At 38.4% G+C, this 26,850-nt stretch overlaps 1 protein-coding gene across 2 annotated transcripts; it reads left to right on the top strand.

Moving 5' to 3' along the window:
• The first annotated feature begins 78 nt into the window (after window positions 1-78).
• On the top strand, window positions 79-24,682 carry MARF1 (meiosis regulator and mRNA stability factor 1). Of its 2 annotated transcripts, none has more exons than XM_010392523.4 (26): window positions 79-1,236; window positions 2,780-3,448; window positions 4,485-4,659; window positions 6,013-6,239; window positions 7,048-7,165; window positions 7,857-8,029; window positions 8,849-9,283; window positions 9,811-9,980; window positions 10,086-10,247; window positions 10,480-10,669; window positions 11,385-11,563; window positions 12,482-12,562; window positions 12,915-13,151; window positions 14,269-14,388; window positions 14,724-14,899; window positions 15,145-15,365; window positions 16,047-16,189; window positions 17,446-17,579; window positions 18,085-18,287; window positions 18,773-19,000; window positions 19,796-20,026; window positions 20,137-20,349; window positions 21,080-21,140; window positions 21,236-21,376; window positions 21,918-22,088; window positions 22,224-24,682. In XM_010392523.4, exons 1-26 carry the CDS (start codon window positions 1,090-1,092, stop codon window positions 22,454-22,456), a joined length of 5,238 nt encoding a protein of 1,745 aa, XP_010390825.2. In that variant the 5' UTR covers window positions 79-1,089; the 3' UTR covers window positions 22,457-24,682. The 2 variants fall into 2 exon arrangements, with proteins under 2 accessions (XP_010390825.2, XP_019137112.2); XM_019281567.3 differs by having other exon boundaries at window positions 80-1,236; window positions 2,780-2,926.
• Window positions 24,683-26,850: the final 2,168 nt, after the last annotated feature.

Below are 26,850 nucleotides of genomic sequence, written 5' to 3'. Positions count from 1 at the left end.
GCGCTCTGGGGCCGGTGGGGTGGCGTGGGGGAGGGTCGGTCTAGAAGCGCCTCGGGATGCAGAGGGAGAAGCGGGGGCTTTGGTGGTGAATGTAACGCTAACTCTTTCCAGTTACCGTTTTAATTCCGAAATTAACCGGTGCTATCAGACACATTCAAAAGTAACGTACTCTGGAGTTGTAGAACTGGATGAACTTGATACTGTATACAGCATAATTTTCGGATAGCTAGGATTGGCGTGAATAAGCATTTCTGCTTAAAGAAAAAAAGCCCGTAAAACTTCTTTTGAGGTTAAAAACAATGCAGAGGTAAATGTAGCGCTATGTAATGTGTTCTATGGTTCTTGTGTTGAAGATTAAATACAAAAGAACCTGAAGGAGTGTAATCTAACGAATGCAGCACGTAGTTGGAGGGGAAGAAGACTTCATTGCTAACCACAGTTTTTCTCGTACTGAGCCTTAGGTTGCTTTGCTGCTTTGTGGTTCTGTAAAGCTAAGTTGATGTACAGTGGGACAGCTTGAGAACTAGCAGAAGTATTTGTAGATTTATTTTAATAATTTGAAGTTCTTTTTTAAATGCAAAATACTGTGTGTTTAATAGAGGTGTGTTATGTATAGGTTTTCTTAGCCGGTGGAAAAACAGTGAATATACAGCTCAATTCTTTCAGCTGAGTTCAGTTGCACCTGTTGTGTATTTACAATTGAGTTGTTCTTACTTCCTGGCTTGTCCTTCTAGGAGAGTGCACTGAAGGTTTGAGACTACTCTTTCGTATCAGCAGCTGTGTGACTCCAGCTAATGCCATGGACCTCAAGGTGTTTCCCTTAGACTGGTTCTTCTGTGCTGCAGGTCACGAGGAGCATTCCTATATTAAAAAGGATAGTGAAGACCTTGGCCATGGGCATAATTAAACTTAACATAAATGATGCAGGTTCACTGATGGAGCAGTAGTGGAATTCTTAAGATCACCACGGTTTTTCTGTCTTGCCTTAAAAGTTATTTAAAGCATGGGGTTTTTTTGTTTCCCTTCAGCAGGTGGGAAGAATGAAAGGAAGGGGGGATGAAAGGATGTTGAACCTTTTTGTTTGGCTGTATGATGGAAGGAAACAGGACGGAGAACCTCTGCAATAGATCATTGGGATGGCTTCAGAGACAAGAGAATGATGCTAAACCATGGCTCTGGAAACTTTCTAATTGCTTTTCTGCTGCTGAGAAGGCTTTGCCTTGTAGTGCGAAAACGGTAATTTCTGCCTTCCCTAAGAGTATAGTTGGGCCCCCAGTGCAGAGGGGGTGGGTGGCTGACTCCAATGGTGTTACTGACTAAAGGGGATTGGGGAGGGAAGGAAGAGGAGGCAGCAGTTACCAAGGTAAGTACAAAATCTGCCTGGGCATTTGAGGCCTTCAGTTGTGCTCACAGCACTCACACCAGTGTCGGTGAGAACAGGCAAGTTGCTTTGCTTGTCAGGCTTTATTTGCCACAGCTGTTTGGAATAATGCAACCGGCTGCCTAAAAGGTGTGTAAGGAGCTTCTGGAGAGCTCTGCCAAGTTATTGTTGAAGAGTAGAGTAGGGGAGGTCATGCTTCCAGTTTTTCTGTTTAGTTTGGAGGCAAATATAGTTCTCTGAATTATTATTGTATAGTAGCTATAGCAGTTGTGGATACTGTTCTTCACAATGTCTTACTCCTTGTTTCCATTTCTTTAAATGTTCCTTTTCTGTAATGTACATAATTCTATACATTTAAGATGCAAAGGCTAAGGATTAGAAGGAGTAGTATAACACAATTAGGTACTTGAGCAAGTTAGCTCCAACTGTTAAATAACACTGATTCAGACACATTTAATCTGTCTTTAAGTAAAGGCATAAGAGAAATGAATGAGTGTGTTGCTGTTTTCGCATGTTGGGGGTTAGGAAGGGAGCTGCCATAAAATCTGGAATTTGGTATATAAATCAGTTCCAGACAGATTTTTGGCAGAGTTTATCTTCATGAGATGTAGCATCAAGTAGAGAGGAATGGTTTTCAAGTTGAGTAATTAATTATTCATTCATGTGTACTAGAAAATGCATTAAATTCAATTTGGAAAATAAAAGTTGTTCAAAAGTTTTGTAGCAGTGTTCTGTGCAGGTTGCCTCTACTGGCCTTGAGTATTTTATGCTTCTTTTAACCTTGCTTGGTTTTCACTGCTGGCATTTGTAAAAACTTTGTCTGTGCCTTTGTCTGTACATCTTGTTATCTTAAATCAGAATAGACAAAAATCACTTAGTTGTTGTGAAACTTTAGCCTTCTTTGCCCTCTGCTATATTACCTGCTTGATGTAATTTCTAATTTATTTAAGTCATACTCTTTTAATAAATTACTTTCAGAATTTTTATACAATTTTTAAATCGTTACTCAAACTAAAATATGATTATTTGTGTATCTGCAAATTGTGAAGCTTTGTCACATCCATCTGTGTTTGTTCTTACAAGAAATAAGGATCTCTGAGCTTTAGCCTAACAGTTTTCTGCTTTTATGATCCTGTTTTATGGACTCATTGCTATTTGGTGTATAGCTCTTTGGGTTTGTTGTTTCCAAAATCCACTGATACCAGTATACCTAAGACTGGCACACGTAACCAACGTGGTTCTTTTAATATTTTACGTGTTCAGTCAGTAAGGTAATAGTAATCATAAGGGTAGCACTTTGAATGCAAAATTGTAATAGTCTTAAAATACGCTCTTTTTACCCTATAAAATTATCGTTTTATTAATTTATGTGAGTGTAACTGTGCTTTCATTTTCCAGAAAGATTACATGGAGAACAAGAAAGCTGCTGTAGACTTGAAGGATGCTGCATCTCCTCACTCTGGCTCTAAATTGTTTCCAGCAGTGCCGCTTCCTGATGTTCATCCTCTTCAGCAACAGCAATTACAGCTTTCCCCTGGCCCCAAAGTAAGCTGCTGTGCTCATGGCTCTGACTCTTCTTGTACTCCACAAATGCATTGTGGTGGTGGTGGTGGTGGAAACCTGATTCACCCTGGCACAGTATTAGATTCAAAAAGCACTGGGACAATAACTTGTCAAGTAGGGTCAGGATTTGCTTATCAGTCTGCATCTTCACTGAAGAACCCTTCAGCTAGAAGCAATTTGGCAGGAATTTCCAGTGAATTCTCTGGTATGTGCGTAGAAAACAGTGTACCTTCCTGTCAGCATCTGGCCTGTTGTGGAAAACTCCATTTCCAGCCCTGTCACGGTAACGTGCACAAACTGCATCAGTTCCCAGCCCTGCAGAGCTGTCCATCTTCTGGCTATTTCCCCTGTCCCGAGTTCACGAGTGGGGCCGCGGGGCGCTTGGATGAGCACGTTGCACAGTCGGAGCTGACGTCACGCGCGTGCGCCAACCCTCTGCACCTAAACGTGGCGCCTCCCGTGTGTCTGAAGGGCTCTCACTACTGCACTGACTGCTTGAGCAAGGTTTGTACACCCCGTGGTTCTCCTTCCTCACTGTGCTATGTGGTTCATGTTGAAACTGTGTAACTTGAGCAAAACACCAGCCCCTGAAGGTGTAGCTTGCATCCCCCTAGTTGGTGATGCACAGTCCAAGTGTACTAGACAGCCTTTTTGAAGCTGAGCTCTTTTCTGAGGTAACATTCAGTGCCATAGGAAGACAAAAGAGATATCACAATGTTTAGCCTACAGGGGATCTTTAATGTACTCAAGTGGCGTTCTAACTTCTTTCAAATCCAGTCATCTCTTCTTTACAGCTCCAATTAAACTGTTCCATGGTAGGGACTCTGAGAAAAGGCTAACAGCAGTTAAGATGTACCCTTGGGCAGCTGATCAATAAAGAGCCATTTGTAAGTCAGATGATACATCTTATGCTACAAGGATATTCTAGTCCTGGTTTGAATGTGAATTTGATGGTTTGGTTTGATAGGTCTTCGTTCAGTCTTCCCAAATTTGTAATTTATACTTTAGTACCAATTTAGTAAAATTTAGAACTTGTTAGAACTGTGCTTGAGCATCACTAGGAATTTCTAGTGAAATAATATACTCAACTTTGCAGGATGTGTTACTTAAACTTCTAAGTTTGAGTTTCCAATATAAAAGTGAAATGTAATTTTAATGAACTAAATGGTGAATTCAGTATATTTGGAATTACCATCACACCTTCTACTCTTCATGTGCTGGTTTTGCGTACTAGGTCTCTGACTGAGCTTTGTTGTTTGTTTTTTTTAGAGGATGTATATTAGTAGTACTTAAAGGTGACATGTCTTGATATGTTGAGTTTAGTAGAATCTTTCTTGCATTTGGAAATCTAAAGCTGAATATGCTGGGATAGAAGGACAGAAGCTTCCTTCATGCCATCATACTGTTGTTAATTAGCTTTGTAGAGTACATCTGAACTGGCATTTGTTGCAGAAGGGAAACTGAATGTTTCTAGCATGGATTAGCATGTGTTAATTTTGTATACTAAATGAACATGTATTCTGAAAAATTGTCCCAACAGCCAACCAGAAACAGCCTAGTTGATGCTGCTAAAATCTGGCCAAATATTCCTCCTCCAAGTGCACAGACTGCACCTGTTCCTATCCCAATCTGTAATGGCTGTGGAACCAAAGGAACAGGAAATGAGAAGAGTTTGATACTGGCAAGCAGCCTTGGCAAATCACCACAGAAATATGGTAAACCACGTTTGTTTGAAACTTCCATTTAGTTGATGTTCTCCTTTTAGATACTGTTGCACAGCAAGAGTTCTCTTAAATTGCACTGTTATCTGGAAACTTCTGTAAAGTCATAAAAGACTAAACAGTAAAAAAATATCTTGTCTCTCTTGAAAATTCATCACTTGCTTTTACATGTTTTGACTACTTAGTTAACTTACTGTATTGTTTGCCTTGAGTTTTGATTTTACTGTTATTGTTCTTACTGTTTTAAGAACTAGAAAAAGAAATTCTGCAGACTTGGAAGCTATTTTGTTCTGGTCATGTATAACGAAATTATCTATAGCCATAATTGAAAAGCATTTTCATAGCTCTGTGTCTGCTGTTACTCCATATGCAGTAAAGGTGTAACATTTATAATTACAGTATAGCTTCCTCAAGTGTTCTTAAGGGGAAAATACTGTGTGAAATAATTGCATGGTCTTTCTACAGTGTTAGTACTGCTTCAATTACGAAATTTTATCTAGTATAAAAGTTATAAACTCTTTTAAAAGTCACAGAATATTAAGAAATTGATAGTTTTACTTTAAGACTACATCAATTTTAAGGTTTTTAAGGTGATACACCCCAATCAAGTGTCTTTACAAAATGTGATTCCAGTGAATCTTTTGTGTAACTAGTCAACATACACACAAACAAATATGATTGTCTGGTGTGCCTTATTTTAAAGTCTCAGGTAACATTAATTTGTAGCTTGTTCTTGAACTGTGAGGATTCTGTCATTCCTCGTGTTTCTTTTCTAGTTGTTTTGAGGGGAGGGAATGGTTGTATAATGTTGGTTCAAATTTAAATAGATTTTCAGAGTGCTGAAACACCAGCTTAGCCTGCAGTAGCAAAAACTCCTAAGCTCCCTCTCCTGAGCTGTAGGATACCTTTGTGTTAGTTGTATAGTGCCTTAATTTTCTGTAATTGCCATCATGATGCTGGTCATCTCATCCAGTTTTGTTTAGATTTATCTAATCCACAATGTGAATTTGAACAGTTTCCATGTTTTGCTTCTGTTGCTGATACAGCACCAAGTGTTAGGCAACTTCAGACAGTTTTTTGTGACATTTGGTAATTTTTAAAATATATTACTTGATTGTTTGAGAGCTTAAAGGTGAAGTCAAAGTTGTCTTGCATCTTTATCCGAACTTGATAGTGCCTAAATTTCTGTTTAAGACTCATGGTTTGTTGGATTCCGTAAGAAAGTAAAACTGAACTTGCATTCCTGGGCATGTTGTTCATAAGGCTTCCCATGTCTAGCATAGTATGCTAGGTTTAGCATTTTCAGTATTTGGAGATAAAATGAGCTGTGTTCTTCCATCTGCACAGGGTCCCCGGAAGTTGCAATAACAGGCCAAGTTCTGGAAAACTTGCCCCCCATTGGAGTCTTCTGGGATATTGAAAACTGCTCAGTTCCCACTGGCCGTTCAGCTATAGCAGTTGTGCAGAGGATTCGTGAGAAATTTTTTAAAGGTCACAGAGAGGCAGAATTCATCTGTGTGTGTGACATTAGTAAAGAAAACAAAGAAGTCATTCAGGAGCTAAACAACTGCCAGGTATCCAACCAGCACCAGCTTGGTGTTCTTGCTTGAGAATTTGTGTACTTTGAGTGTGCCAAGAGTGATTATCATTCATTAAAGCTTTGTTCACTTCTGTGGGTTTATTGCATATTTAGTTTATGGTTGGGGTCTCTAACATTGATTTCTTTTTTCTCCTGCTGTGATATTTTTTAAAAGTGAATCTGCATTCCGTTTTCTGTAGGTAACTGGTTTAGCTTTAGTTTTAGTGTTCACAAGAGTGTTTTTATCTCATCCACTAAAATGTGGTGGAGTTTTTGTTATCCTTCAAATCTGTGACTAAGTGATTAACCTAAAAGATCTATGATTAACTTTTTTACTTTGTTAGTGAATACTGTGCTGATTGGTAAGGACGCCTGTAGATTAGTGGTATTGATTGGAGCACCTTTAATGCTACATATATTTTTCCATCAATACCTTCTGTTTCTTCATATTTTTTTGAACTTTTTGTGCTGGTTTCTATGTCAGAAATTACCACTTTCTAAATTGCAGGTATAATAACAGGTTGACAGTATTTTGGCATGTTTTTGAGGTCTATGAATTGTGATCCTTTAAACAGAACAGCAGAAGTCACCCCAAAGACATTGCTGAACAAGTAGGGTTGAAGTTTAGTGCTCACAGAACACTTTTTGATCCCTACATGTTCCATTTCATGCATGCGTGCATTAATTTACCTAAATTAAAAGTGCATGCGAGAGCTTGTATTTTAAGTTTTTTTAAAAATTCCATTGAAGTAAGCACAGTTCACATTGAAGCTTTTCTTCAATGTGTCTATGTATTTCCACAGGTGACTGTTGCACATATCAATGCTACAGCCAAGAATGCTGCTGATGACAAACTCAGACAGAGTCTGAGGAGATTTGCTGATACACACACTGCACCTGCCACTGTGGTTCTTGTGTCAAGTAAGTGTTTGTGATACTCAGCTACAGTGCTGGCTTCAGTTCCTCTCTTCCATAGTATTTTTGCATATGACGCTATTTTGATTGCCAAGGGTGGTGTTTAGAACCAGCTTTAACTGAACTGCTGAAGAATTCTTAATGTCAATGGCAGCAGAGAAAAAGCAGGGAGAGTAAGAAGAGAACTTGGCTCAGTTTAGTCACTGTTATGATTTGATGCCTTTTTGAGTATCAGTAGGTATGTGTCTGACTACTGTCTGAAGTTAGCTTCAGCAGGAAGCTCCTGAATTAAAACACATGAAGTTGTATTTATGATCTGAGCAAAATGTATTTGTTTTTAATTCTCATAGCAGCATATTATACAGTTAAATCTGCAATCCACTCAACTATTGAATTGCCATGTGATGGCCTTGGGTTTCTCCCTAAAGCTAAACAAATGTTTGCTATAGAAATATCCAGTACCAGTCCAATGCCCTGCTGATGAATTGCTACAAGCTGCAGTTAAAAGGAAGCCCTTGTCTTGAGACTGAATGTGAACTGCTGATTTTAAATGATGTCTGAGAAGCCTGGTAGCTGGTGGTGTTTTTTCATTGGAAATTTCTACTGGTAAACAGAACTTGAGTGAGATTTGTGGTTTTGTTTCTTCAATCAGATTTTTCAAGTGTTTCCTTGCCTATTTAATTTTTTTCGCCTCCAGCGGATGTAAACTTTGCTTTGGAACTGAGTGACCTGAGACATCGACATGGTTTCCGAATAATTTTGGTGCATAAAAACCAAGCTTCAGAAGCACTCTTACATCATGCCCATGAGCTTATTTGTTTTGAAGAATTTATTTCAGACTTGCCACCAAGGTTACCACTGAAAATGCCGGTAAAGATTTTAATTCTTGATGCAACAGACCTTCCCAAGTGTCAGATTGGAGTTTTTGTTGTAATTTAGGAGGAGAACAGGCTGAAATTATGTATGTGTTAGCTATGATGGGGAGTGATGTCTGCTGTGTATTTGGCCACTGTCTGTATTTCAGTTACTACCATGTGAATGTTTGCTTTCTGCTTTAAGGCAGAAAGAATAAAATAATAAAATTATAAAGTAGTTTACTAAAAAACGGAATAGCAAAGTCACATTCTTACCAATAACTATTTTAGCAGATAATATACCTTACATGCTTTTCTTTCCCTTGCAGAAAATTTGGGTAAGAACTCAGTTGTGCATTAAGACATCTTAGTGATGCTTTCTTAAGTTTTATGTGATTGTCTTTTCTTGGGCTTTTGTCTTCCTTGGTGATTCCCTCTGGATATGTTATGGTGTCTTTGTACAGCGCTCATGACTTTTTCTTTCTTGGAAATAACTTCCTGACCTATGTTTTCACATGCATGTATAGAACATATGGGTTACTGGATGGTTAACAATGGTGCTTTCTCATCTGGAGAACTGATCAGGTATTGATCCATTGATCAGGGACTCTATAGTCTATTCTAACTTTAAATTATATTTGAGATGGAAGTTTGAGGGTCTACCGTGGTATGAGAGTTTTCCAAACAGATTGAGTGCTGCGAAAGGAGTAACTTGGTGATGGGATGGGGGTGGTGGGAGGAGGGCATGGTCACCAGAACCAGTGTTAAAACTACTGGGTTTGGACCAGAGGGTATTCTGGCATAATCAGACTGAAATCTTCCTCCCTTTTAACAGGCTTGTCATACACTGTTATATGTCTATAATCTGCCAACAAACAGAGACAGCAAAAGTGTCAGCAATCGCCTGAGGCGTTTGTCAGACAACTGTGGAGGGAAGGTGCTGAGTATTTCTGGAAGCAGCGCAATTCTCCGCTTCTTGAACCAGGAAAGTGCGGAACGGGCTCGGAAGCGAATGGAAAATGAAGATGTTTTTGGTAACAGGATTGTAGTGTCTTTCACTCCCAAAACCAAAGAATTTAGTGAAACAAAAAGCTCCAGTTTTGTGGGAACTGAGAAGGTCAAGTCTCCCAAAAAAATTAACAAGAACACGAAGCTGTGCCTCCTCAACAAAGACTCGAATGATCAGTCTGCTGGTACCAAAGGCTCTGCTGGGAGAGGATTCCAGATCCATGGATCTATCATCAAACCCACAAATGTCAAAAGTTTACAGGTATTGTTGTTCTGCCTTGTTCCGTATTCTTGCTTTTCCTTGTGTTCTGAGGATTGCTTCTGTTACAACTTTAACTTGTCAGTCCTATTAAATGACTAACTGTAATGTGGGTTGACATTCCTGAATGAAAGCTGTATTCATCTGCTTGGGAAGCAGACAATTAATGTGAGGGTGGTTGTTGTTCCCCCTCCCTGCCATGTTTTTCTCAAATTGAAAATACTGCTGGTATTAGCTCTCAAGTTCTTGCCACTTTTGACTTTTGCACTGGTGATGAGTAACATCTAGAGTGGTCCATATTCCTTGTTTTAAGGAGAAGTAGGGTTAGACCTATAATGTAGCAAAACATTTCAACTAATTGACAGTCTACTGTCTTCTGCTGCAGAAAATCAAAAATTCCTTATTATGAAATACCAATGAAAACACTATTAAAGAAAAAATGGTCAGTCACCTAGCCTTCCATCAGAAAGAAAGCCTCTGGCAAGGGATGTCTGGTGCTTTTATGCTGACCTTTTATCTGTTTCATATAGGAGCTGTGCTGCCTTGAATCAAAGAACATCAGTAGAAATACTGAAAACCAGCAAGAACGTTTAAGAGAACAAATTCCTTCTCCTCAGAGTAACTCTAATGCAGCAATTTCCGTGTCTCTGGCAACGAAAAAAATGGGAGCAGGAGACTTGTCCTCCAAAAATAGTCAGAAGTATGTTTAAAAATAAAAATAGATGTTGATGTTAGTTACATATTTTTTTAATGTAAATTCTGAAACGCGATGTTTTTTCTTTTTCCTACATATATTTGTAAATAGAAAAGAGACCTCTGCTTCCAGGAGCATTACCAATTCCCCTGTAGATAAAAAAGATAAAGATGAAACTGTATTTCAGGTCAGCTATCCCTCTGCTTTCAGTAAGTTGACAGCCTCAAGACAACTCAGTCCTTTACTGATGTCTCAGAGTTGTTGGTCATCTCGGTAAGTGTTTGTCTGTCTTGGGAGGGGAAGTGAGACTTCACCAATATATACATTGATTATTGACAGCTGATTTGCTTGTGCTGGAATTTGTTTTGCCTGCACACACATACTGGGAAAATCCCTTCTAAGCGCTGTATTTGTGCGCTAAACCTGTGTCTGTTACTTGATTTTGAGATGTATATATTGGAATTGTGCAGTTACTTCAGCTCATAAATGTTTTTATTTTATCCAGGAGTATGTCTCCCAATCTTTCAAATAGATCATCTCCACTCACATTTAATGTAGTGAATCATACCAGTGGTACAGACTGCCCTGATCCTTTTGCAAATGGTGCCGACATTCAGATCAGCAACATAGATTACAGATTGTCCAGGAAAGAGTTGCAGCAAAATTTACAAGAAATCTTCTCAAGACATGGCAAGGTAAAGGCTCAAATATTTTTATTAAGTCTGTTTTTTAAATACTTCCTGTTTATGTATTTAGGGACATGTTTGTGGTTTAGTTTCAGGTGAGCAGAAGTAGAAAGGTGTTGGGAGCAGGACTTTTAAACCTTGTTAAAAGGATGGATTGTGGAGGGTTTTTTTCCTGTTAAAAAGACCAGATAACCACTTGTACTAGGTTTTTAATCTGTGTGTGGTCTTCTTAGATCTGGTATTCTGAAGTTTGGTATATAAAATTCCTACTAAGTGTCTCATTAGTATGTAGGGATGAGACTTAAGCTTTAACAGGATAATCTTTTTAAGCTGTAAAGCTGAATTCCTAATGTCAGCTTAAAAATCACAGTAAAAACTGTTTTGAGTCAGAAGTGATCAAAAGCAGGGAAAGTGTGAATTGGTAAAAAGCAGTTATGGAAGGTGAGGTCAGTGGTCCTATTTCTGTCTGATCTGTGGATGACATTTTTCTGGCATAATCATTACTTGGGAAGATGATGCTTGTGTTAATGAAATACCATCGACTTGCCTTAGTCTGGGATCACTGTACTTGGCTCTTGTTTGCATTGCACTGATGGCTGTGGTTCATCACTCCCTTCCCTTTAGTGTTGTATTTGGCTCTTGGCCAAAGCAAGACTGCTCTAGTGGTGACTTGCTTTGGGTTAATATTTTGCTGTAAATGTATGAGGTGTTTTCTTCCTCTCAGGTCAAAAGTGTGGAGCTCAGTCCTCACACAGACTACCAGCTGAAGGCCAATGTTCAGATGGAAAACCTCCAAGAAGCCATCAGTGCTGTCAACAGTCTGCACAGATACAAAATTGGCAGTAAGAGGATCCAGGTCTCATTAGCAACGGGAGCTGCTAGTAAATCACTCTCTCTACTTAGGTAATAAGCACTTTGGTATCTTCTTAATTGTCCTAGTATGTATAGTAGCTGAGAGATGATTTAAAATACTGCTTAAAGGGATAATAGGGAAGTAAAGAAAAATCTGTTGTATGACTTGATAAATGTGTTAAATACAACTAGGCTGGTTTTTAGTTTAGCATTTCTGTACTGCTTATATTTTAAGTTCCATCTGAAGACTCTAGATCTCTGTTTAAGAGGGTTTAATAGCTGCACTACTATTCTTGCATAATACTGATATACCTTTAACTTAATTAGTGCAGCTGAGTTAAGATTACACTGGGCCATCTCTATTTCTTCTTTCTTTCAAGAAAGCGTGTGTGAATTTTGTTTTTGAGGGTGGGTACACAGTTGAACATCAGGGATACACCAGCAGCATTTCATTTGGTACGTGAAATATGATACAACTTAGAGTGCTGATGCTAGTGAGAACACAAGTGAGGTTTTTTTCTTCCAGAAAAGAAAACATTAGGAAAAAAGTTGTTGTCATTTCTCCAGGGAATGAAACTAGTGCTTGGACTGTAGAGTATTCTACACTTGTATACTACTTGCCATTGACTTTATTTCATTCTTGCCTGTTCAAAGTTTGTAATGTAATGACCAGGCTGATAACTTCTAATTCTGCAGCTTTGAGGTTTTTATAGGTGCTCAGATCTTAGCACCACCTATGACAGATGCAACTCCTTCAGAGACCTGACCTGATGAACTAACAGAAGTGTTACTACTTGCACTCCCTGATCTAAAATGACAACTTTTACAGTGCTGCAATAGAAGGGGATGCAGTTTGTCCTGTTTCATTTATAGTTCATAAACTGTGTCTGTAAATATCTCACTAGTTTAGGCTGGAGTCTAATAACAGCAGATTAATTTTGTGCTAATGCTGCAAAACTTCTCTTACAGCTCAGAAGCAATGTCCATTCTGCAGGATGCACCTGCTTGTTGCTTGCCTGTGTTCAAATTCACAGAAATCTATGAAAAAAAGTGAGTTCCTGGTGGTTTCCCCTCCAGTGCTTCTAAAAAAAAGTCTGATCATGTATGACTTTTGCAGTGACTTAGAGAGAGTAGCAGAGTGGAAAGTTAGGAATTTTTGTTGTTAGGTGTTGCAGCATATTTTGTATCCAGAGGCAATGATGGCAAAACTGGCCTTTTTTAGAGGGTTCTACTTTCAGTATTTTACTTAATTCTTTTGCATTGCTATGAATAGGTTAGTTACCTTAACATTTTGCATTAAACAGTTTCTAGCATGTTCCCGTTTATTAAACAAAAAAGGCAGATTATAGCATTGCCTTACCTGCGTTTATAAAGTGCATTTATTTCAATCTTTCTCTTTTAGATTTGGCCGTAAGTTAATTGTCTCAGACTTGTATAAACTCACAGACACTGTGGCGATCCGTGACCAGGGAGGTGGGAGGCTCGTGTGCCTCCTGCCCAGCAGCCAAGCCAGGCAGAGTCCCTTGGGATCTTCACAGTCACATGATGGCTCCTCAGCAAACTGTAGTCCAATAATATTTGAAGAGTTGGAATATCACGAGCCTGTTTGTAAGCAGCATTGCCTGAATAAGGACTTTGTGTAAGCTGTGTATAAAATACTATAAATCTTACAAATATTTGAACAGCATTTATAGTGTACAGGTGTATTAAAGTCGAGGTGTGTGTTCTCATGGTGTACTCCAGTCATTCCTCTTATGTTCACAAGAATTAAGTCAGGCAGAAAATAGCGAGATGGGCCATTGAATTTTCTAGGCAGCTCTCATGGGTTAGTGTGCCCAGGTAAGAGAATTGTGTTCTAGCACAGGTGCCAGGACTTGAACACTTCTTTAATGGAAGCTGGAAGGTTGCCTGCATTTCTCTGGTTATGTAGGAAGGTTGTACATACTAGAGACTTCTATTACCTGAATTTCATTATGTAACTGTAGCTGATCATTCTTCCTTGTCCTCCAGCTACATTTAGTGTTTCATAGTGAGCTGGAGGTTTCCTGAAGCCATGTATTAAGTTTTTTGTGTAATTCAACAGTTGCCAGGTTGTGCTACTAGAGGAGTTATTAGGTGTTCATCTTGTATGTGCTGCTAAAATTTAGTTTGAAAGTTTTAATAGGTAATAAAAATATGGTCTTCTGAATGTTACTTCTGTAAATTTGCTGTAGTATTACTACAACCCTAGGGTATCACTGTGTCCCACAGCCGTAGGGAGGGGAAGAGAAGATCCAGCAGGCAGGAATTGTGCAGCAAGATTGATTTATTGAATTATTTTACAAAACTCTTTTATAGACTTTTTTCTTCATAGTCTAATTGGACAAAGGATCAGCCACCCCTTGGGGTGATTGGCTAAAATCCTAGAACATCCATTGTCCAAATATTTTTCTATTGTATCATAAACAAGGCTTTTCAAGGCTGCAGGTGGCTTGGTTGTTTACATACTCTGCTACCTCTTCTGTGAGAGAGAAAAGTCTCTCATGGGCTTAGAAAATAGCAAGAAAATCCTCGCTAGCAGCATTTTTGTATCTACACTGTAGCTGTATTACTTCTGGGGAAAACATGATGAAAGTTGCTTGTACTGTACTACAAGTGCTGTTGTCACTAGTAGCAGTATATTACATGCATGTAGTATGTTTACTATGTGAGCACAGATACTATGTTAAAGCTGTGTGTAGAGTAAGCATAGAAACTTGAACCTCTTATTTTTGCAGTGAACATGAATTTGATCCAGATTCTTACAGAATTCCTTTTGTGGTTTTGTCTCTGAAGACATTTGCTCCCCAAGTTCACAGTCTTCTACAGACACATGAGGGTACTGTGCCTTTACTAAGGTAAAGTATTTTTATTTATGTTTTTAGTAAGGTCTGATAGGTTGAAGACTTCAAACCTTATGGAAATTACCAGTTGGATACCATTTTATTTAAGAACTGAGTTTATATACTTTATAGCAAATTAATGCCCTATGATGTGATTACTTTTAAAATTCTTGTTTAGTAAAAACAGCACACTTACTTAAAATATGCATTTTATGAAGATTTCTGTAATGTGTCAGTAAGTTGTTGAAATCTCTTACTCATGAAGCGTTTCAAAATAACAATGTTTTTAGGACAATTTTTATAGTGGTATTTTAGTGTATAATGGAAGATTTCTTTTTTTTCCTCCAAAGTTTTCCTGATTGTTACATGTCAGAGTTCAATGACCTTGAAATGGTGCCAGAAGGCCAAGGTGGTGTTCCTTTAGAACATCTGATTACCTGTGTTCCTGGAGTTAACATTGCCACTGCCCAAAATGGCATTAAAGTTATCAAATGGATACATAACAAACCACCACCTCCTACTGCAGGTAAATATTTCTGCTTAAAACTTTTTCTCTGAACTAATTTTTTTATGCTAAAAAATTAAACTAATAAGTTCTGTTAATAAACATGTATAGTTGTTAAACTTTTTATAAGGAGAAGCTTTCAACTTTCAGCTTGAATGTTCATACTTATTTTCCCCTATGCTGTAGCTTCAATCCGTAAGTACAGTGCAGTGGTCAGTGGAAGAATACTAGTGAAAGGTACAATAATATGACTTCTTTCTTTGTAGATCCTTGGCTTCTGCGTTCCAAGAGCCCTGTAGGTAATCCCCAGCTCATTCAGTTCAGTCGAGAAGTGATAGATCTGCTCAAAAGCCAACCATCCTGTGTCATCCCTGTCAGCAAATTCATCCCAACATACCACCACCACTTTGCAAAGCAATGCCGAGTGTCTGACTATGGCTATTCCAAATTAATGGAGCTGCTGGAAGCAGTGCCTCACGTACTGCAGGTGAGTGATGTGATACTGGCCATTTTGACCAGAATTGTAGCTGCAGCTATCTGAATTCCTGGTTGCTGTTGTAGATTAGATGCTGGGCAATTACCTAGTGCCCCTTGAAAGAGATGGTTGACTGAACCTTGGTGGGTGTGTTCTTTCTTGAGATGCTGTTTCTGTGCCTACCCTTTCAAAACAACTTCTGGCAAAATTAACTCTTCATATAAGCCTCAGGAATAAAGTTTGAAGCTACTTTTAACCTCTGGTAGGTGCTTGGATAAAAGTTTTTAATTGTGCTGTGTGCAGCATAAGAAGACTGTAAATGCTGAGTGCCCATGAGTTGGGCTGAGATGTGTAGCCTGTGGCTTGAAGGGATTTCTGTGAGAAATAAGTCATGTGACCTTATTACAAAACTACTGTGGTCACATTAGCTTACAACTTTGAAAAGCAGTTGGTTGTAGAATTTTCAAATAACCAATGCAGATGGGCAGAAGTTGCAATAGCACTCATGGATGAAGTATTGAATTTCTTGGGGGGATAGTTCTTAGTACTGGAAGTGGGTGGCTTCATGAGGCTGTCATTCCAGATGCTGTCTGTATTATATTCTTTTTCTAGGCTACCTGTACTAATATTGGCTTTTAAATACCTCTTACTGAGGATACTGGATGTGAGTGACTAAATCTGATTTTCTTTCAGATTCTTGGCATGGGTTCCAAACGCTTGTTAACGCTAACGCACAGAGCTCAGGTGAAACGCTTCACTCAAGATTTACTGAAGCTGCTCAAATCCCAGGCCAGTAAGCAAGTTATTGTGAGGGAATTCTTGCAGGCTTATCACTGGTAAGTTATCCTTAATGAAACAAGAACAACTGTGCAGGGCGTGTCTGTTAAGGGTGATTTTAATACCTAGTGCAAGAGGAGTCAGCACTTAAAATCTTAAAACAAAACTGTGGCAGCTACATTGCCTTTTCACTGTTATGTGGAAGTTTACACTTCCAGTGGAAACAAAAACTAAAAGCTCTCTGCCATATTTTACTCCTTCCCTTAGTACTTAAGGTTCATCTAATTTCATTGGGGTTGGAAATGGGTTACTGTATTTCATTAGCTCTCTTTGGAGCCATGGCTGCAAGGTTGGATTTAAGCAAGTGGGTCATGGCACATTAACATGAACAGTAAAGGGAAAACTTAGTGTTAGGCTTTCTTCAGAAGGAAATATAAAATGAATCGATTAACTGTCAGGAGTTACTTTTACTGCTTTAACTGGATGTAGCAGTGGCAAAAATGAGGAGTAATACCTGTCAGGAACATTCTGTTCTAGCATGATAAAAAATAGGGTATTTGGGTTTTTTTAAGAATTAAGATTGATGCTTTCTTTAATGTGAAGATAGAAAGTAATAGTTAATGTGCTTGAAACCAACCATGACATATTAGAACTACCTATGAATCTGGTTTTGAATGTGTGCTGTTGTAAATTATGTGCCAACAGCTCCTTCGTGGGAGTGCGCTTTCCTATTTCCACTCTTGGCAAAGACACATTATTGGTTGTTTATAAATCTACTTAATGTAGAGTCAGTGCTGGCCACTTGTTGAATAGAAGTGTTTGTGAAGGGTTCTTTCTCCTGAGAGATTTTGGTTGGAGAGATGGGAAGAGTAAAACACATTTTAATATATTACACAGTATTGGGAAGCTTAATATGATATTTTCTAGGAGATGGTCTCTGCCTTCTCTTGGGACCTGTTCTTGTTTAAGAGTGTATGGCTGTAACTATTAAGCAGATACAGACTATTAGAAGTGTAGCCAGCTGGAGCTGTATACACAGCATAATTACATTTTTCCTAAAGCACTTTAAAACCACTGGTTGATATATACAGCTCTTTGTTACACTGTTCGTATGAGAGTAGATCTTGCTTCTCTGGTTTAGAATGGATTTCTAGTTTCCCCTTAGTTTTCCAGGCTAGTATTATTGCCAATGTGGAAGTTATCCTTACTTTTTTTAGGATGTGAGGCTTGCTTTCTCAACTCTCAAAAAAATGTATTTTTGCCTACACAGCATGCATTAATACTTGTATTACACACAAATTTTTAAAATTTTCAGGTGTTTCTCTAAGGATTGGGATGTTACTGAGTATGGAGTGTGTGAACTGGCTGATATTATATCAGAAATTCCAGATACAACCATCTGTTTGTCACAGCAAGACAATGAAATGGTAATTTGTATTCCCAAAAGAGGTATGTCCATGCAACTTTCTTGTGCTGTTTCTAAACAGATTGTTCTTGGACTATTCTAAAGCTTTAGTAACTCAAATGTGTAGGAGTGACTTGGATTTTTTTTTATAATTGTCTTTCTACCTTTATAACTAAGTTGCTAAGTTCTAGCAAATCAAGAATGTCATTCTCTGAACACTTGTAATAGGACAGGAGAACAGGACAGGTGGCAAAAAACCGGTGTTACTACTTTTGCATGTAGTTGTGCTTTCTGTGGTATGATTAGAGTGTGGATTGTTTCCATACAGAAAAAACCCCAGCATATTTGGCTATTTGAAACCTTCTAAAGTGCTAGTAACCTTCTAAACATCTAAGTCTAGTAAAGGTCTCAGTGGTAGAAGAAAAGACTGACTTGGCATAATATATGATCAGGCTGAAAACCAGCCATTGTGTTTGCTTATTATATTCTGTTGCATTTTGTAAGTCTGTTGAGGTGTAGCTCTTGCTTTTTTTCTTTTTTTAATTTTAGAACGTACCCAGGAGGAAATTGAAAGAACCAAGCAGTTTTCCAAGGAGGTGGTGGATCTGCTGCGGCACCAGCCCCATTTTCGAATGCCCTTCAATAAATTTATTCCTTGTTACCACCACCACTTCGGGCGTCAGTGCAAACTCGCTTACTATGGGTTTACAAAACTACTTGAACTCTTTGAAGCCATACCAGATGTCTTACTTGTAAGTCCTAAAATCATAAACTGGACAAAAGCATTTTTCTGGAATATGTACAACTGTTTCAGCAGGGGTCATATGTCTCATAAACTTTATTATGAGGTATAAACTGTGCACCCGTAATGTTTAGACAGCTGTATTTAAGAAAATCTTATATTAATGCTGTTTTGGTAAAGTCCATGGTTTTGAGCACAATCAGGAGGCTGTTTGTTAACAAATTTAAAAAAAAATACAGTGCCTCAAAATCTGAGCTAAGTTTTACTAAAGTTCTGTTCAGTTTGCTTTTAAAAAGTTAGCTATTTAGCTGCTTGTTTTGTTGTATTTCAGAAGTTACATGGTTTTGCTTTGCTGTAGAAACAGTTTTTGAGGTGGCTGAGCCCTGGTACATAGCAAATGCCTGCCTGCCGGGCCTGAGTTTCAGCTGAGGCTTATGACTTTGTTCATCCAGACTCCATCAATCACTTCAGCAGAGTGTCGCTTGTGTTTTCTAGGTCCTGGAGTGTGGAGAGGAGAAGATTCTCACCTTGACAGAGGTGGAGCAGGTGAAGGCAGTGGCCGCCCAGTTTGTGAAGCTGCTGCGGGCGCAGAAGGACAATTCGCTGCTGCTGGCGGATCTGCTGCCTGAGTACAGCAAAACCTTTGGCTACGCCCTGCGCCTGCACGACTTCGATGTCAGCTCTGTGCCAGCCCTCATGCAGAAGCTCTGCCACGTTGTAAAGGTAACCTTTTGGCCCTGTCAGTTATCCCACTGGGAGGTGTGTAGGGTTGTGTTAAGGAGTTTTCTGTCTCACAGGACATGGCTCAGTATGTGCAACAAAATGTTGTTTCTGGAGTACAGCATTAAGTCAGGAAGGGGAAAGTCCAAAAGGGTTTTATATGTAGTTTCTATATTCTTATGATGTTCTCTTTATTCTTTTGTAACCTTGCAGCATTCTCTGGGAATACTCATGTTTATTTAGCAAATAATAAGTACAAAATTCTATTTTAGTACTTATTTTAACAGTATAAATTTATTTTTTCCCCCACCTGACTTCTAACTGTGAAAAACAGTTTTCTAATAACTGTAGTAGTTTTTCAGTCTTCTAATGCTTTCAGTTCTTTACTTTTTTTTTTTTTTTTTTTTTTTTAGCTATGGTTTGAGACTTTGAATGTAAATACATAAGTGGTCTTCTATGCCGATGGAAAAGAGAAGTTGCAGTTACATGGATGTGGGCACATTGGTTTAGTTGCTCCAGTTTTGTTGACTTAGCAGCTGGTGTTAGGCTGGAGCTCAGTCAGGACCAACTGGCTTGTAACAAAGAGTAAAATCATACCTAGCAGTGGACAGAATTCTGCTGTACAGGTCTTGTCTATTTAAAGTAAATACTTCATGTAATAAGCTGCTTGATTTTTGTGTGGTTTTGGCTAGGGGAATGTCAGATACAGCTATGCCTAAATAAACCCCAGCTATACATCTTTTTTATAAATCAGTCTCTTCTGTGCCCCCTACCTTCTTTACCAATTAATTTTTCTAGGTGGTTGACACAGAATCTGGCAAGCAAATTCAGCTGATAAATAGAAAATCTCTGCGGACTCTGACTGCCCAGTTGCTGGTTTTGCTGATGTCCTGGGATGGAACATCCTTTCTCTCTGTTGAACAGCTTAAGCAACATTATGAAACAGTCCACAGTACTTCACTTAATCCATGTGAATATGGATTTATGACCTTAACTGAACTCCTGAAGAGTCTGCCTTACTTGGTTGAGGTGTGTAAGCTCTTGCCTTTCTGATGTGTTTGAAAAGGCCTTGTGTCTAGAGGCTATGGAAGTGTGTGCTCTAATTCTTTCTCCTTTTTTTTTTTCCCTTTTTCTGCTAGGTTTTTACCAACGGTGCAGCAGAAGAATATGTCAAGCTTACAAATCTGTATATGTTTGCAAAGAATGTGAGGTCCTTACTTCACACCTACCATTATCAGCAAATTTTTCTTCATGAGTTCCCAGTAGCATACAGCAAATACACAGGAGAAGTGCTGCAGCCTAAAGCATATGGATGCAATAATTTAGAAGAGCTCTTGGGAGCAATTCCACAGGTGCGAAGAACTCGGTTTTGCACAATTACTTTGAGATTTGTGCATGGATTAAAAGTAGTTACACAACCACAGTTGGTTAGTCGGGGCGAATTACCGGAATAATTACCTTCTTCAGGGAAGCTTACACCAGTTGTATTTTTAATATTCAGAGACATCTGGGAAAGAAAAAGAAAACAAACCAGCACATATATTTTGGTGAAATTTTGCTTAAGAACTGTTCCTAGTAAGGCTGTAAACAACCCTGGCATCTCTGAGGGAGAGAATTGATTTTCTGTCTGTGTGAATGAATGGTTGTACAGTACTGAACCCTCATTTTGATCAGAGTGCATTATTGGGTTTGGGAGTGAAGAATTCTGGGACCTTGTCAGAAGCACCATGTTCTTGTCATCCACATATCCTGACTGCTCTGGGATGATTTTGTGACCTAGTTTGTGGCTATAATATTTCCTTTAAGTAAGTCAATCTTTCTGAAGAGTGACAAAATGGAATTTTTCAGCTCCATGTTTACACATTTAGTTTCATTAATGTATATTTAGTATACTTTTGGGCACTATGGCTTGCCTTTGGTATCAATTACTTGGAGCCTATACTTGGGTAGTATAGTACAAATTAGCAGTGTGATTTCGTTTACTGTTAGCAATAATGTCAGAGCAAAGCTGGATGAAAGGCAGTGAGCAGATGCTTTGAGTTTAGCATGTGCTGATGTTCAATTCTGCTTCCTTCTCAATAGGTGGTCTGGATTAAAGGACATGGCCATAAGAGAATTGTAGTCCTGAAAAATGATATGAAAAGTAAGCCATTTCAATTTTGAGCAGTATCTTAGTTTTTTGGAGTTTTTTAAGAGGCAGCTTGAGTAAACTAATGAAATTAACTTGCCTTTTTGTAGCTCGTTTTAGCTCGCCTAGTTTTCCCCCTGCTGATCATGTGGATGATCATGGAAATCAACTTGCTGACAGTAATGGACATATTCTGGAGACCCAAGGATCCACTTCATCAATGGAATTAAACCTAGGAAGGCCTAGCAATGGTAATGCAAAATTGATTTATATAAGAAATTTATTGTCTTAGGGAAAATAAGCAGAGTAATTGCAGCAGCATGGGGAAGGGTGAGTTACTAAATCTCAGCTAGTATTAATATACATTTTGGCTTGAAAGCTGCTTGAACTTCTCTGAGTTTGTGGTTAGGCTTGTGTCCTGAGCTGCCAGTGTATAAATGTGTATATGTGTGTGTATATATATATATATGGCTGCTGGGTACTGCTTCCCATTGATTTGGTGGAAATTTAAGTCTATAGACATGAAGCTAATGGGGGGGGGGGGGGAGGGTCCAGCAGCAGCTTCTGATAGCAGTGTCTCCTGTATTGTGATGAGAATTTTGTTAGATGCTCTTGATGTGACAAATCTGAGGTTAATTAGCATTAATTAAATTAGCTTGGTGTTAGTATTTCAAATAGTGCATAGTTGTCAAAGCTTCAGATTTGCACCTGGAGACTTTACATTTACTTGTGACAATAGTGACACCTTCACAGCTTACAGATACTCTGAAAGATGTTCCCTTATTTTCATAGCTTCTAATCAAACAGAACAAGAACTCCTTTGCCTCACAAATACATCTCCTGTGGACCTGCTGTGTGAGCCAGTACCTTCTTGCCTGCCATCCCCCCAGCTGAGACCTGATCCTGTGGTTCTTGAGTCTGCAGACCTCATCCAGTTTGAGGAACGCCCCACACCCCTCCCAGGTAAGAGTTTGCTTCCCTATGTTGCTTCAAATCAGGCTGAGTTCTTTTTTAAGTATTTTGTTGCCTAATAGCAGAGAAATATTCTTTTTTACAAGAGCAGAGCCTCAGTAAATTGAGTTGTCTTATTTATTTTAGAGATAATGATTTTAACAGAAGAAGAAAAACAAAGAATTGTTACCACAGCTCAAGAAAAGTTGATCTCTGGTTCTGTGGTGTCTGACACCACAGAGAATGCTTCAGTGCCTCCCTGTCAGTCCTCTGAAACCCAAGTAAACAAAGAAGCAACGGACAGCCCGGCCAAAAAGCAACACAAAAACAAGGTCAAATTGGCAGCAAACTTCTCACTTGCACCTGTAACCAAGCTTTAACTCTTTCTTTTTCGTGTGAAAGACAAATACCTATGGACTGTGCACAAAGTAAAGCTGTTTGCTAGCCCATGTGTATTTTAATGGAAAACCTAGAGGAATTAATTTGTATTTAATGTATCCTGTGAAGATTTTGTTCCTTTTACACTGAACACAGCTGTTAGCAGAGCAGATTTTTTCTATTATTTTCAAAAAAATCTGGCATTTGTTAAATTATTCTTAAATTTTACAGGTTTTCATAAATGTGTTCAGTAAAAGCAAAATATTAATTCAACAAACATGGAACAGATTTTATTTTCTTTAAGCCTTGTTGGTAATGTAATCATAAATGTAGCATATTGTATTCTATAGGCTGTTGCTTACTGGTATTGTTTCAGACAGTATTAATGAAATGCATGATTTGTCTTTCAAAAGCCTGTTGAGAAATTTTAACTCGCTGACCTGGAATGACAAGAGTGAGGGGAGCTGATTGCTCTCCAGAGGGGAAACTTGTTCTCTGACCTTTCAGATGACTTGTAACTGCATTGGAAATGCCTGTCTAAAGATGTCTGTAGAAGATTATGTGGGTCTTGTGTAAAACTTGTTTTAAATGTTTGTTTGCTGTAGCTTTCAGTTCCATTTAGGAGCTCTCTAGGATGCTGATGCTTTAAGCTTCCCTCATATTTAGTTTGTCTGGCATGGGTTTGGTTAAGGAAGAGATTGTCTTGATGTCATGAGTGTAAGATACAGACACACACATTTTCATTGTGTCTAGAAATGAAGTTAGGAAGATTCTGATATTTCTGAAATATGCATTTAATGCATAAATTACAGATAATGGAGCAGGTCTTATTAAAGTGGTTTGTGATGGGAGGTATTGATGCTATTTCCACCTGTAAGGAAAGTTCTAGCTACATGTGGAAATGCTAAGGTTGTTCTGCTTAACCTTGTTTTCTATTTTTAAGCATGTTCAGTAAATGGGAAGCTCGTTCTTTGATGTGCTGTCTTTTAGCTGTGTCTGTTTTTATTCTAAGACTTACTCCTAGTGTTGGAAGCTTTTTGAATTTGTGGTATCTTGTGTTGGCTTTTGCAAGGGCCAGCTTTGGGAGAGAGGTTAAGTCAGTGGATGACCTTAACTCTAGTTAGCAGAATTGTCCAGTGTGTGAGACTTTATACCCATTCTGGGTAACCATGGCATTTACAATGGGTTGTATTTGCCAGGCAGCAAATAAATTGCTTGTAGTCTTGAAAGAACCTATACTAGAAGTTTTCCACTGGCCAACTGAATATTTTTTTTTTTAGATGGATTCTATTGTAATATGCAAGAGATGGAACACAGGCTCTATTTTTTCAGCCAGCAGCAGGAAATGCCACTGAACAATGGCTATAGACAGAATTTTACTAGTCAGATTTTGTTATAAAATCTTTTATATTTAGGCAAGTATTACCAGTAGTGAGTTTATAGCTGTTGTAAGTGCAAAGAAACACTGGGAAGTTTTTCTGAGCATTATGGCACAGTATTTTGAGTCCATAGTAAACCTCTACAGACATACTGCTATAGAAGAAGAAATTTAGAAGTAAGCTTTCTTGGAATGTTTTTACTGAGTTAAATGCAAGAAAATCTGCTTTCACCTTAATTTTGATAAGGTTGACAGTGATCAGTCTAGACCTTTGTTTCAGAAGAGAATGCATGGGAGAAGAGACCAGCCTGAAATTGTATTTTCATGAGATGCAGCTACAAGTCATTTGGAGTACTGAAGAAAACCAGGTTTTTGCTTCAGAGGAAAATATGGTATTTATCCAAGTAAAGTGGTGGTTATACCACATGTGGAGGTCAGCATATCTTATCTGGATTCATGTGTGATTCTGCTGAAATTGCTGTTTGAAAGTAATAGAATAATACTTTTGAGAAGTTGTGTTCATAGTGTAACAAAATAGCTAATTGAATTGCAATATATTTTTTTATCCAAAGGGTTAAACAAATGATGTGACTTACAGATTTAAAAGCTTTGCAACCATGAAATTCTTTATTTAGCAAATAAATGTACTACTTCAGATTCATGTTTGTTCAAAAGAATATGTCACTGAAGCCCTCAATTTATGCACTATTTTTTTTCTTGGAATGGGAGAGAGAAGAAAGACTTCATTTCTTAGCTGTCTACCTTGTTTGGACACTTTCTTTTGTGGCTCAAGTGCTGTTTTGTGTGTTGGGACCAAACAGTTGTCAATAAAATTTTCAAGCAAGCATAACTCTTGTCCTTGTCTGAAGACTTGAAAAAAAAAAAAACCCACCCCAGTGTGCCCTGGAATATGTAACTTGCTGTGTCATGTTAAATTTAATTATTGAGACTGAACAGAGAGCTGGGGTTTAGTGAAAAATAAAAAGAAACACCATAAATTCTGGAGAATGAGGCTTTTCCCAGTTTTTGCAATTGAGCTGTTTGCAGATGCACTCAGTGTCCCTTACTGCCCTTCATGCAACATAATGTTTAGGGGTTTTTTGAGAAGCTGCATTATCAGCCTAAAGAGAAAAATATAGAAAGGGAGTGTAAATTCAGCAGTTGGATGTCAGGTGTTCCTCCTCAGTGTCTCCCTTTGAGATGCTAAAATTGTTGCAAATAAGGTCATGTGAATGTTAATAAAGTTAACAAGTCACTTTTGAGTTATAATAGCTTTGTTTTCCAGCTTGCTGAAGATGGTTATTATCCAGGAACGAGAAATCTGGCACATTTCTTTCACTGGCGTGTTTTGAAATTCCAAATCTTAACAAAAAAAGGCAACTAAACTGAACTGTTTTGTCTTCTCACAGCATCATGGACAAAAGTAAAGAGCTGGATGAGCAGCTCCTGACTTTATCTTTTTTTTTTGGGGGGGGGGGGGGGTCGTTTGGGCTGATTTTGGTTTTTGTTTTATAACATATTCTCACTTAGCAGAACTGTTAAGTGGAGTCTCCTAGAGTAAATGTCAGGCCTGCTGCAGATAAGCAATCCTTTGACCTTACAGAATACTTGTTCAGTAAACAATTTTAAAGTAACTGCCTAAAAAACTTACCAGGAAACTCTTCATAAACAGTGTAATAAATATCCCTCTTGAAAATAATGAGTATTTCTCTTTGAAAGGAGGAACAGGCAGTTTATAGAAACTTCCCAGAGCAGCACCATAAACCTCATAATCACCACTCTGTAATTTCATTTTTCAGTAGTTGTGAATGTTTTTAAGTAAATGAAGGAGTAAAATCCCTCATAGCACCTAGTATGTGATTACCTTCAAAAGATGAGTTTGATTTTTAAATGCTGCTTTGGTATTGTGCTGCAAACATTCCCACTCCTTTCATTCTCATTTTACGTTAAGCCATCTGTTTTAAGTTAGCAAAAAAGTCATTATGGAAAAAACTGTCTTTTTTCTTTCTAAAATTAACATGGCTTGTTTTGCCTGCCATAATGTAACGGACTCGTTGCATGGTGAGCTATGGTTTAACTCCTATTAAAAGGAGCCTTTTTCTAGTAAGCATTACTTTTAATGCTGTATTCCTTCCTGTATGACTACTTTTATGTTTAGTATTTCCTTAGGTGGACAAAGAAAAAAATCCTAATTCAAGTGGTTATTAAAATGGTTTGTGGTGCTATATGTATGCTACAGAAAGCAGATTGATCTAAATAGAGAATGCCATTTTACAAGAAATTTCTGAAATGCCACTTCAGGATGTTATTTGAGCATTTTTTTGACATGGCTGTCAAAGCACTATTTTATGTCATGGCATGGCTCAAGTTTCAAGTCAGTCTTTCAGTTATTGAATTCAAAAGTGAAGAATTGCATCCTGCCAGAAGAGCTGTTCTGTGTCTTTAAGGAAAAAACCAACAAACTCCTCTGTTGGTGTAGATGGGATGAGGTGATTGGCTGCAATCATCATCTCTGGTTTGGTGTTAGCTGCAGTCATCATCTCTGGTTTTGTGATCAAGCCTGTTAAAATCCACTCATATCTGTAACTGATGAGATTTACTTTTTAGGTAATTAGTTTAAACATCTCTTGGTGTCTTACCACAGTTATTTCAACCTCCCATGAAGTGTTGTTGCAGAAAACTGCCTCTCCTTAAGAAACTACTAAGGCTGTAAAGAAAGCCAACTTAAAAGTGAGGGGAGATCTCCCGTGAGACACCTCCTTATTCACCTCTGAGACCAAGTTGCTGCCAAGGCTGTCAGGATCCAGGCTCAGCTGCTGCGGTGTTCTCAGGGTCCCGTGTGAAGTGTTGTGTGTACGTGGAAGGGAGAGGAAGTTTTGGACTTGGAGGAGTATTTTTGATATCCTGTTTGAAAGCAGCCTGCTTGCCTGGCTGTTTATAGGATGGATGGGATCATGTGAAACAAGATGCACTTGGTAACAATGGTACCATTTATGCTGGGGTGGAGGAGGATTGTTT

The sequence above is a fragment of the Corvus cornix genome, chromosome 14, assembly GCF_000738735.6.
Source record: "Corvus cornix cornix isolate S_Up_H32 chromosome 14, ASM73873v5, whole genome shotgun sequence".
Lineage (NCBI taxonomy): Eukaryota > Metazoa > Chordata > Aves > Passeriformes > Corvidae > Corvus > Corvus cornix.
The sequence above is the reverse complement of the archived record's forward strand: the minus strand, read 5'-3'. Positions and strand labels throughout refer to the sequence as shown.